Source organism: Protopterus annectens, chromosome 15.part0 (assembly GCF_019279795.1).
Source record: "Protopterus annectens isolate FY-2018-M chromosome 15.part0, PAN1.0, whole genome shotgun sequence".
In the NCBI taxonomy this organism is placed as follows: Eukaryota; Metazoa; Chordata; order Ceratodontiformes; family Protopteridae; genus Protopterus; species Protopterus annectens.
In genome coordinates, this window is record NC_056749.1 from 175,073,801 (window position 1) to 175,086,259 (window position 12,459).

Below are 12,459 nucleotides of genomic sequence, written 5' to 3' on the forward strand. Positions count from 1 at the left end.
TCTTTTGTTCCAAGTCGGACTAGTTTCCTGGTTAAATGTTTATAAATAACAGGCATTTGAATTTCAGACTTCATATTCTTCAGAAAGTACATGGCAACACAAAACTGTTTATTCTACCAGATGTCTAAGTTTATAACATGGATATTTGAAATTTGTCCCTATTTTTGGGACTGTATTCCTCCATTATTGGCTTTGTCCAGGTATTTTGTGCTAAGGTTGAGAGCTAGCTATGGTGAGAACTGAATTCATTGAATGTTTGGGGACTGTATTCCCCCCCATTACTGGCTTTGTCCACATGTTTTTTGCTAAGAGGTTGAGAGCTATGGTGAGAACTGAATCCACTGAATACGTTTGGGGGCTGTATTCCCCCATTATTGGCTTTGTTCAGGTGTTTTGTGCCAAGAGGTTAACAGCTATGGTGAGAACTGAATTCACTAAATGGTAGCCATTTAAGTTTGTCTTCCTCTCTTTAAACAGCTGATTTGGCATAGTGGTATGTTTCTCTGACTGTTTTGCACAGGGCCCCCTGGGTTAAAGACGTGGCAGTGAAATGTATGGTGGTAACACAGCATTTTATTCTAGCAACTTTCCAACATTGTACAAGCAATGTTTAAAATGTGTTCCTAGTTTTTCGGCTTTTGTCCCCCCTGATAAATTTCAGCTTTTTCCAGATTTCTTGTGCTGCAAAGTTCAGAGATACAACTTTGTGTCGAGTAGATTTTACAAGGAGCTGAGAGCTGCAGGGGAACAAAACTTTAGTGCTGCTTATTCTGAGTCTGCTTGCATTGTTAATAGCACAACAGGTAGTGTACTTGCTTTTGATGCAGAAGGTTGTGGGTTCTACTCCCACAGTAGATAGATGCATTTCTGATACTGTACTGTGTTGTAAAGTGGGTGGAAGCTGCAGTCCTTTTTGGCAAAGATACCTAGAGTAGTAACTATGAACCTGTTATCAGTTTGCCATACAGCCCCTATTGCGATATTACTAGCTTATCATTTTTTTTATTGCATGCAACATAGGCAATGTATTCCTCAAGGGCAACAGGCACTTTACTTGTAGATGAATAAACAATGACATATAAAGTTGTTTGCTAGCAGCAGCCTCTTCATTGTTACAGATTTCTTTAATGTGGAATTATTTAGATGACTTTTACACTTCAGAGATTGTGCATATTTACTGATACTGGTGGAGTGTAGAAAGATGAGTAGACTTTTATGATGGAAATGTTCTGAATTGGGTAGTTTTGTCATTGGTGCATGCATTTTGTTTCATTGGTTACTAATGTTCAAAACAGTAAATTTAAAATGCCCTCTAACAACTGTACTGTATTGTACAAGGAATAAAATTTAATACAATCGGGAAGGTGTATCAAAGAGCATGTGTATGTTTCATGTTCAAGGGGCCTATGATTTGTAAACAGCCCAAAAGGAGCCTATGATTTGAAAACAGCCCAAAGTTAATCTTTATCTGCCACTGGCAAAATGTATTTTCTTTGAAAGTGGGTTTCAATGCTGTTTCAATGCATGTGAGTTTCAAGGGCAGAGAAGTTTTAATGCCAAGTCTGTTTTCATTGTCAGACTGCATTGCTTTGCTTTAGCAGATATCTATTGGGGTTTGCGCTGTAAAAATGCAAAATAAAACTTTCAAATGAAATCCAAATCATTGCAGAAGTAAAGCAGTATGCACATTACAGTGTTTATGGTAAATGGGGCAACATAACCAAGAAATGGGACACTGGAATGGTTGCAGGGAGGAGCCTCCAATCAACCATGATTTTGAGAGGGGAAGGGCAGCAAACTCAGACAGCCCTGGTTGAACTATACCTCTCAGCTGTCCATATTTTTGCAGAATGAATAGATATTTGCTTCTTCTTTTTGGTTTGTTCCTGATAAAATGTGTGGTTTTCTGGCAAATCATTTAGGAATGAAGTCACTAAATTTTACGTCATAACCTTCAGAAAAATGCATGCTAAAGCAAGACCTGTTATTCTATCAACTGTCAAGTTTACACAAGAGCAATTTTTAGTAGTGTTTGTATGTTCCCCCAATATATTTGGCCTTGTCCAGATTTCCTGCATTAACAGGTTGAGAGGTACGTGCAAATAAAATTGCTTTACAGAATTAGGCATATCCAAACCTTTCAACTGTCCCTGATTTTGGCTCAAAATGTTGCTCTTCCCCTAATAATCTCTCTGCAAAATGGCAATTTTGGAAGAAAACATGGAGGGTTTACAATTAATAAATAACTGTAATAATCAGTTATAGATCACCTTTATTTCAGAAATTTATGTAGATTCTTTTATTTTGTCAGCTGCTCAAGTTAGCAGTACTAATATTAAAAGTGCCCCTTCTTTGTCAGGTTCCCAGCTGTATTGTGTGGCTATTTTATATTTTTGCATCACATTTTTGGTCCATTTTTCATAAAATTGTGTTTTTTTTTGGCAAATCATTAAAGACTGAAGTTGGAAAATAATGAAAGACATTTGAGTTTCAGATTTCGTATATTTCAGAAAATTCATACTAATGCAAGACCTACTATTCTATTATCTTTCTAAGTTTATAAGAGCAATATTTAAAAATTGTCCTTATTTTTGGCCCTTTGTCCCACTTCTATGTATGGCTTTGTCCAGATTTCTTGCTCTGAGGTTGAGATGTATGACAAATGTGCCAGGGCCATTGCAGTCAGCCAGAGACATTTCAAATTGTGACATACTTGTTGCACCCCACTCCCCCATGTAGTGACTCTGGATGTGTCCAAGCAAGGCAAGGAGCAGTTCATAGGTTCATAGGTTTATACTAGGCTATCTGCCCTAAGGCATTTATAAGCCTAGCCCAAATTTTTGTGGCTTACGCCACCCCTTATATGAAAAAATACTGTGCCCATTAGTTTGTTGTGCCTCTGTCCAGCAGTGACACAGAGATGATTCCCGGGGTAAACCTATGATCTCCCATCCACAGGTCTAGATTTCTCTTGAACAGAGTCAGCGAGGTGCTCTGCCTCACATGGACCGGGATTTTATTCCACTTGCAGTGTAAATGTGCAGACTATTCCCCCCCATCCAAGGTAAACACAAGTACTACAGTGGCTTTTCATCTGTCATTGATTTTGCAGAATGTTCTGGTTTCTGTCATTTTTATACTGTTGATATATGCTTATTTTTATTCTGAAAGACCACCAGGTAATCTTGTCTGATATTGTAAGATGCAAGTAAGTTTTAATAAGCAGTATTGCCAACATTGAAAGCTTTTCTGTTGCTGCCATGCAGAGAATACTTGCATAACTAGCTAATGTATAAGCCTTGGATATTGAAATGCATATGACAGTATTTGTAATAAAGGCCAGGATTAGATTATGTTAAGATCATTACAGGCTTTACCTGAAAACTTAACAGAATGCCAATCTATCATGCGTGGTCCATATCCTGTGCAGTAATCCTTTAAGCAATATATGTTGAGCTTGTTTCTCGTTTGCTTTTCATTTTTTACTTTGATCATGTTTTCCCCATGAAACAAGTAGATAGTTGTCAGGCAGCAGGTCTTTTTTGGATAAGAAACATTTTTACAAGTGAGGGTATCACAGAGATTGCTACTTTCAGCATGTTACTTGGTACATTAATAAAGCTGAATATAAATTATAATTAGAACTGGAGTGCAAGGAGAAGTGATTTGAGTTAAGTGCTGCTTGTTTTTCTTATACTTGATTTTGACTGGCATTCCAGTAATGTATTTAAAAAGTAATTTATTTTTTCATGCCCCACATCCATTTTGTTTCCATCTAGATATTAAGTAAGCTGTCATGCAGCCAATGGATTGAAATATATTTTTTTTCTTCTACACTTCATTTTGTCATGATTGGACTCCCATAATGATGGTTTGGCACCCAGGGCAGCGTATTTAAAGTTGTTGTGGTTTTGAGCATAGCTCCTCCCCTTTCTAGTTGGTCACACCCATTCCCATTGACCCCACCCATTCATCTGTCTCCTGCAGCCCCCCTTTGATTTTAAGTCACCAGCCGCCACTGCTAGGCTATCGGCCCTAGGGCCTATACAAGCCCAGCCAAAAAGGTACCCTGGCTTTTGCCACCCAAGAAAATTATTTTCCTGTGCCACTGTCGAGCAGATTTCCTATTTCCCATCCAATCATCAATATTTTTCTTGAAGAGTGCTAATGAGGAGCTTTGTTTGATATAGATAGGTAGTTTATTCCAGAGTATGGAAAGTCTCTGGGACAGACATGAATCTATATCCCTCCGGCATGTTCTGTTTATTGTGGTGACAAGGTTTAGGTCCCTAGAGCATGTAGCTCGGAGGGATTTGGATTTCTTTAAGTGGAGCATGTCCAACAACTCTGGGTTTGACATAGCTTTGTATGTTAGGCAGAGATCACCTCTGAGTAGGCAATATGCGATGGAGTAAAGCTGGAGTTTTTGAGACTGTCTGCATAGGGCATCTGTTTGAGGCCGGTAATCCTCTTTGTGAGGTATTTCTGCGGCCTTGTTGTAGATGTCTTGTGAGATACATACCAAAAGGGGCGTTGTACTCTATAATGGGTCCAATGAGTAATGAGTGATGAGTAGAGGGGTAACAGTAACCTCTTTTTTTCTGGATGAGAAACCTTTTGTGATGAGGTCTGCCACGTAGAAGGATTTCCTGATTACTGTGGCGATGTGATTATCAAAGGAGAGACTACTGTCCACCTGTGTCCCAAGGTCTGTTATCACACTTTCGGTGTTAAGTATACTACCGCCTATGTTGTAGTTCATGGGTACCGAGTTTTTACCAAACAGGATGACAGTGCACTTTTTGGCATTGAGCTTGAGGCCATGGCTTTAACACCAGGCATCTGACTCAGTGAGGTCCTTTTGTAGGATGTCCACATTGTTAGGAGTTTCGATTATGGCTCCTAGTTTGCAGTCATCTGCGAACTCCATTAGCCAAAGACCATCTGTGTTAGCCTGTACTTCTGAGAAGTAGATAAACAGGAGAGGACCCAGGACTGAACCCTGTGGTACTCCACTTGTCACTGGTCTGAAGTCGGATTTGGAGTCTGCTACTTTCACAGTGTGGGTTCTTTCAGTGAGCCAGTTGGCAACCATCTTGTGACTTAGGGATTTCTACTTGTTTAGTGAGTTTATCTATAATTCCAGAGTAGAGGATGGTGTTGAAAGCCTTGGTGAGATCTAAATAGGCTGTGTGAACCACCTTACCCTCATCTACATCTTTGGTGACCGCTTCAAAGAAGTCTGTCAAGTTTAGGAGACATGATCTGCCATTTACAAACCCTAACTGGGTGGGGTCCAGAGTTTGGAGATTACCAATGTGATTGTTTGTTTATAAGTTCCATGATACGTTCCATAGCCTTGCAGACCAGGCTTGTCAGGCTAATGGGGCGGTAGTTCCCGGGGTATGTAGTGGCTCCCCCTTTGTGGTGTAGGATAACCGTCGGTGTGTGCCATTCAGTGGGCCAAAGCCTGTGGTGCGGCTATGATTAAACATGGTACTTAGGTGGGGTTCCAGTTCGTTATATAGTACGTGTAGAATGCAGCCTGGGATGTTGTCAGGTCCCATGGATGCTGTGTTCTTGGCTTTGGAGAGTGTGGATTTTACTTGTGCAGCCGTGATTACAGGAACTTTGTATTCTTCTGGTATAGAGATGGGCCCTTTAGGGGTGAGAGGGGAGTAAAGTTAGCACTGAACCTATCTGCCAGGATGTTGGCAATATCAGATGGTTCTGAATATTTAGTGCCATTGTGCTGTAACTCAAAGCAGATCTGAGTGTTGCCATTGAGATTCTTGACATAGCTGTAGAATGCTTTGTGGTTGTCTTTAGAATTAGTGGTGATTTTGTTTTCGTAACTAGCTTTGGAGGATTTTATGAGGGATCTCAGCTTTTTACTGAGGCTGACCAGGGAGTTCCTCCAGTCATGGGATTTTACTCTTTTTGCAACAGTCTCTTTCTTTCTTCTGTTGTAGAGATTGGCTTCCTTTTTATGGAGGATGGTATCTTGGTTCTGTTAGGGATTACACGATCCAAGCAATCGTGTAAATGCTTGTAAAGTGCATTTGTGTAGGAGTCAGCAGTCGTACCTCTATTGTTCGTCTGCATGGGTGTCGTGAAGTTTGCCACTTCTGTCTTAAGAAGCGTGAAGTTGGCTTTGCAGAAATCTTTTACGGTGGTTTCCCTAATGGGGGTGGGGGTAGGATGTGGATTTCTAGGGTGATTAGCTTGTGGTCAGATCTGACCAACGAGGAATTGACCTCTGGTCTGTAACACTGGTTGCCCATGTTGGTAATGACCAGGTCTAGGATATTGCTGCCCCTGGTGGGGGTGTGGATAAGTTGATCCAAAGCGTTGGAATTTATGAATTCCAGAAAATGTTGAGCAAAAGAGTTGTTACATGAGTAGTTTTCCCAGTTAATGGTGGGGTAGTTGAAATCGCCCATTATTAGGGTGTTAGGTTGTACCATTATATTTTCCAGTTTATCAAGAAATGAGGAGTGGGAATCCTGGGGCATGGTGGGGGATCTGTAGCAAGCTACAATTTGGATTGCGGTCTTGCTCAGAGTTAGTTGCACTTAGATAATCTTGGATGCATTATGCTGAGCAACTAGCTTGGATGTGTGGATGTCCTTAATGAATATGGACACACCTCTGCCTTTAGTGTTTCGGTCCAGGTTAGGTAGCTAAAAAGTGTGGTATGAATTATAGCCTGGTAATGCTGGGGTGCTCTCTGGAGCCTTGAACCAGGTCTCTGTCACTGCATAGATGTCTATGCTCTCCACTTTAAGGAATGCCTCGAGTGAGTGCATTTTGAGGTTTAGACTTCTAGCATTGAGTAGCATTACCATCAGATTTTGCTTGCTTGTACCTGTTACGGTGGTGAGTTTGTCATTTGAACCTTGCCTAAAACAGGCACTATAGGGGTGGCAAGAGCCTTAATCAGTATCTGGAATCCCAAGAGCAACAGATGCAGGCCATCTCTGGCAAAGCATCGTGGTCTGTCGATCATGTCATCCCAGGCAGACAGATAGTGGATTCCCTTAGAATGATACCAGTAGCTTAGCCAGTTGTTGAAGTCAGTCATTTTTTCCTTGTACTGTGGTATAATTCTGGGTGATGGCAGGATGCTGCTCATGGCTAGAGTCGTACCTGACTGGGCTACAGGATCGGACAGCTCCTTCATGTCTCTTTTCATGTAGTCCAGGAAGGTACATCTCAGGTCATTCACACTAACATGGACAATGACAGAGTCATATTTGTAATTGGTGCGGAGTGACCTGAGTGCGTGCATTATCTGGCGGATCCTGGCACCCGACAGGCAGCTGTGACAGTAACTTTCTCCTTGTTTCGCTTGGTGACTGGAACATCATTATGCCTGACGTCACCTATGACTAGAGTGTTGAGTACATTGTTATGCCTTATGGGCTGTGGTTGAGTGGCACACTGAGTTTGTGGGCTGTGTGTCATTTGGGTTGTGTTGGGGGTGGAGGTTGCTTGCATTTCTGCTTTGGAGGTCCCTGTTGCTTGGACAGATTTTTATTGAGAGCCTCCACAAATGTAGGAGTCTGTTTTGTGTTTCTGTGTGTTTGTTTTGGTGATGTAGGTTTTGAAGGACTATGTGATGAGTGTGGTGTGGTGCAAGTGTTTACCCTCTCCTCTTGAATGTCTAGTCCAGTCTTGGGTGAAGAGAGCTTTGCTTCCAGTTTGGCTATATAAGTGCATCTCTCACAGGTTGTAGTGTTGGGTGGTAGGAGGAGAGGGTTGTCTGTGTACATGAGGCAATTGTTGCATTTCTCTAAGATGCCCAGGAGAAAACACCGGGAGCTGACCCTTAGACATGCCTGGATAGGTGCTTATTTATCAAGTACTAAAATCTGTTTTCCTCTAGACAAGTGAGGAAAGATGAATGATGTAGTAATTTGTAGCTTATTTAGTGCTTACAATGAGTTCTGAACAAGTGCTGAGCTCAAAGAAACAGATTTGAGTGCTAAAACTAAAAAACTGGCTAATTCTAAGGGAGAATTTGAAGAGCACACTTTATGGCACCAGGAATAGTTAAACCTTAGCTAAGTGGCAGGGGCTCAGAAGCTTACAAACAGTCCTCGCCCTAACTGCTCCCCCATCTTCTCCTGTCTTAGCAGAAATACCCTGATGATCAGAAATACATGCATATTACCCCCACTATTACTGTCAGTAACACTGAGCATACCAAGTATTAAACTCTGTAAACTTCACCTGTAAAGTCCCTGTTTGCCTATGTTAATTTTTTATTTCTTTCAATTCTATAAAACTTTATATATCCTATCCCGCTTTTTTATCTTTTTTTTTTTTTTACCCCAAATTACAGTTCAAATCTCATATTATAATAAGCTCCTCCACTGAGGCACATTATTAGTTTGTTCCAATGTTTTTGCTCTTTCAGGTAATGATGTGCATGCTTAAATCATTATGAAAGTGAATGCACCACCTACTCATAACTAATACCACCAACCTTCTTGGTTCTGTTATTTTTACTTCATCTTGCCTTATAAGAATACCTTTCCTGCAACAGTCTTTGTTCCTAGTGCACCATATTCTTCCTCGTTACATTTTTCAGGTGTCTTTTAGGTTCAAGTATAAATCTTACCTACATTAAATATGTGCAGTCACCTTTTGGTTCATATATCACTGAAAAATCTCCCCAAATCACTTTTACAGCTGTTCACGTTCAAGCTTGCCACTTGAAAACTCAAACTTTTCATTTTTTTATTTCGTAGATTTTCCAGGATGATTTCAACTTATAACCATTCACATGTTGCCTGTATCCTGTCTCCCTTATAAGGATTTTTTTTCTGCGTTCTGTTGCCCTTCCCTTTGTGTTTCTTCAGCCCGATGCCTTATCAATATGCTTACTTTTTCACTTTGCCATTCCTTCCCTATGTATACATTTATCTTCTCCAATCGTTCCTTATAGTTTCATAGGTAAGTACTAGGCTAGCTGGCCTTGCAGGCCATTTTAAGCTTAGCTAATTTCCCTTTTTTTGCTTGAAATCTGTCCCATTTGGTTATTGACTGGCCTTACCCATGGCTATATTACCCCAAACCATAGATAATTGAGGGGACCAGTGCATGGGATAAAACATTTAAAAGCTGCATCTCACCATTAGTAATAAAGGGGGCAGTTCTGGGGTAAATGTTCTGTTTCCCATCCATAGATGAAAGTTGCGCTTGAATATGGACAGGGATACATTTTGTTTTATATGGGTGAGGAGTCTGTTTCACAGCAGCAGTATCCTCTGTGAGATATACCTGTCCCCCCACACCATTCTGTTGATGTTGCAGAAGAGGTACACAGAGAGAGATCACAGACTGAGGATTTTTGATGCAATTTGACTTGATGATCGGCAGTAAATCCATCGGTAATGGATTGGAGGATGCTTTGTATTCTATACACAGGTCACGTGTTAGTAGTCTGTAGGATACTGAGTATCGTGACAGGGTTTTGAGTTGGTCCATGTAGGACATGTGGTTTAAACCTTGTATCCCTTTAGTATGGTATCTCTGTGGGAGTTCCAGTTGTTGCATGTGTCTGGACAGATACATGCCAAAGGGGGCATTATATTCAGTGACTAACCTTAAAGTGGGCTAAGTAAAGGAGGCAATGGCATCCTTGGATCTAGACAAATCCCTTTGTTCATAGTCTGTGTAATAGAGAAAGACTTTCTTACAAATAGACACATGTTGGTTAAAAGTTAATTCAGTATCCACATAATCCCAAACAACTGGGTCATCTCTTAGGGGCATATTGTCAATGTAGAAGTTCCCTGGGGTAGATGACTGCCCAAAGAGTATAGTAATGCATTTTTTGGCATGTAGTTTCAGTCCATGATTTTGGCCATGGTTATTTATTTGGGACAAACTTTCCTGCAGGATGGCTAAGTCATTTGGGATTTCATTGACTGCTCCTTGCTTGCAGTCATCTGCTAACTGTCAGATCCCTTTGGTATTGGCTTTATCTTCAGAAAAGAACAGAAGTCACAGAAATCCTCATTAATCTCATTTTTGTCCTGCTGTTGTCACAAATTCCATCTTCATTTTGTGCATAACTAATCGAACACATTAATTTGGCTAATCCTACTCTGAATTGACCCACATTTGTGTTTGGTACATTTTCGCAAGAAGGGTTTGCACTGTCACCCCTTTCCCTAGATTATACACACTGCTTTTTTGCATAGTGTACTACATGCAACTCCCCCATGAAAAAAAAGTTCTTGGTTGGTTCTAGTAAATTACATTTAAAGTCCATCTGCATTAATAATTTAGTAAATGATGTATCTTCTTTATCTTTTGCTGAAAAGGAAACCCAGGCCTCCCACCCCAAGCTCATATGTTTCTGTCATTAGTCCTTTTTGTGGCATCATGCACTGTACTGCAGGTATTTTAAATACCTCTCATTGTCCTTTATCTGTATCATCATTTCAGAATCAACTGTTCAGTTTATTGCATAACCTCAAGATATAGTCATTTAATATGAAGTCCTTCAGTACTGTAGTAATCCATTTTAGGATGAAAAACTAGTGAACAGATTTGTATTGCTGCTCCATTGTATCTCTTACATTCAGACATGGATTATTACCTTAGTGAGTGTTAGGTGGGATATTCTGAACAATAAACCCAAAGGTTTCCCCAAAGTCTTGGGCAACATACTTATCCAGCTTTACTATCAGTTTGGCATTTAATTCATGTCGGTAACTGGGTGGATAAATACTGTATTCTGCTTCATTTTTTTCTTTCCATTATCCCAGCTGCTGCATAACCCTGTTCTTCACTATTACTTCCTAATAGTACTCCTTCCTCACGCATATTTGCATCACTTTGTCGCTGCTGCTTATGTTCTCATGGCACTACAGTTGATTCCTTATTTGCCTTTTGCTGCAATCTTCCTGTGCATACAGTCAGCCCTGTTTTGTCTCAGATTGCATCATCCCGAACTAGATCTGTCATTCTTCCCCTTGTACCACAATATAACACTTATGTTGTAACCACTTGCTGGTTTTAAGTACTGCATCTTGACATCATTGTGCATTTTCTCCACCTCGTTTCCACTTATTTCGCCATTCGGTTTATTTCCTCACCAAGAAGTGCTTTGTACCACGACCTGTAAACTAGTAGGGGAATTTTCAGTGTCATGGACAGACCCTCCCCCATTCCTCATTCAATATGATATACCACCTTGAATTTCCCATGAAAAATAGGTTTCTGGTTTTGGGGGGAATGATCCATTCAGCAGAACAAATATGCATATATTTATAAATACATAATTGGAAGTAAAGGACTACAGAAAATGTATTTCTGTAATATAGTCTGGTTGGAGTGCATTGTAGGATAAATAATCCTTTCTGTGAAACAAAAATTTACTGTGTTTGCTGCGATACATATTGGGTGTAACAAATTTCAAAAATGCAACTGCTTTAATCATGCAAGGACATCAAGTACTGCAGTATATCAAAATGTGAGGTACAACATTTTGAGTTTCTGTTCGTAGTTCACCTTTCAGCAAAATGTCTTGGAGATCTGATCTGCTTTTTCTATGGGTTCATCATGTAAGTATTTAGTAGTGAAGGTTTTTGTGCATCTGTTGCCATGACTGCTAGGAAGTTTATTGGCATATATTTGTATTCGAGTTATTTGGATTGTAAATTTACTGCTTTGCTTTTCCCTTGACTGATGGTATGATTGTATATTATTGCTGGTAGCACACATCAGAAAGTCTGCCCTTTTTATTTTTATGACATTTAAGTCTTTGTATTTATGTAAATGATAAAAAAATATAATTGGCTAGATTATAATTCAGCTGTTCAGTTTAGTTGACATTGTTAGGTATAAGCAGTGTATTTCTTTGTATCACTGTAGGAAACAAAACACAGAAATTAGCCACATACAGAATTTTGTCCATGTTTGGATTGTTTTCTTGTTTTTAGAAGCATGGGTTGGGAAGTACAATTTTTTAATGTTTGGTTATTACAGTAACAAGTAAATGTTCAGTCATTTTCAATTGTAATTTATTGTTGATGGCTTGATATGTTTCAGTGCATAAGTTGAATACTGAACAACAGGAGATATCCAAGTGATGCTACATAGTTAAATGAGAAGTAGCAGACATGGAAGCAGAATATTTTGTAGGCAGCCAAGAGGACAGGGAGGTATAATCTGTAGATTTGGAGCTGATTTTGTACCACACTTTAAAGTTGTTAATGTATGTAGAGTGATACACTGTAACTGAATTCTTGTTGCATTATTCCTAATAGTGATACGTTTCTCCTCCAGGGTCAGCAGTCATTTGCATGAAGATGATGTATTCCTGGAGGAACTGGAGACCGAAGGGGAGAGGCAACTACGAGGCCTGCTGATGCAACAGTTGGACACCAATGTTTCAGTTGATAAGTAAGTATCAAGCAGCAGGCATGTCTCCTCTGCAAG

At 39.9% G+C, this 12,459-nt stretch overlaps 1 protein-coding gene across 2 annotated transcripts in view; it reads left to right on the forward strand.

The window, feature by feature from the left end:
- The window catches only part of RBM41 (RNA binding motif protein 41), a 507,485-nt gene that overhangs the window by 347,852 nt on the left and 147,174 nt on the right, over positions 1–12,459 (forward strand). For both annotated transcript variants that reach the window (XM_044057651.1, XM_044057652.1), the window contains exon 2: positions 12,307–12,423. In XM_044057651.1, coding sequence (XP_043913586.1) covers positions 12,307–12,423 — 117 coding nt within the window. The remainder of the gene's footprint in view (positions 1–12,306; positions 12,424–12,459) is intronic.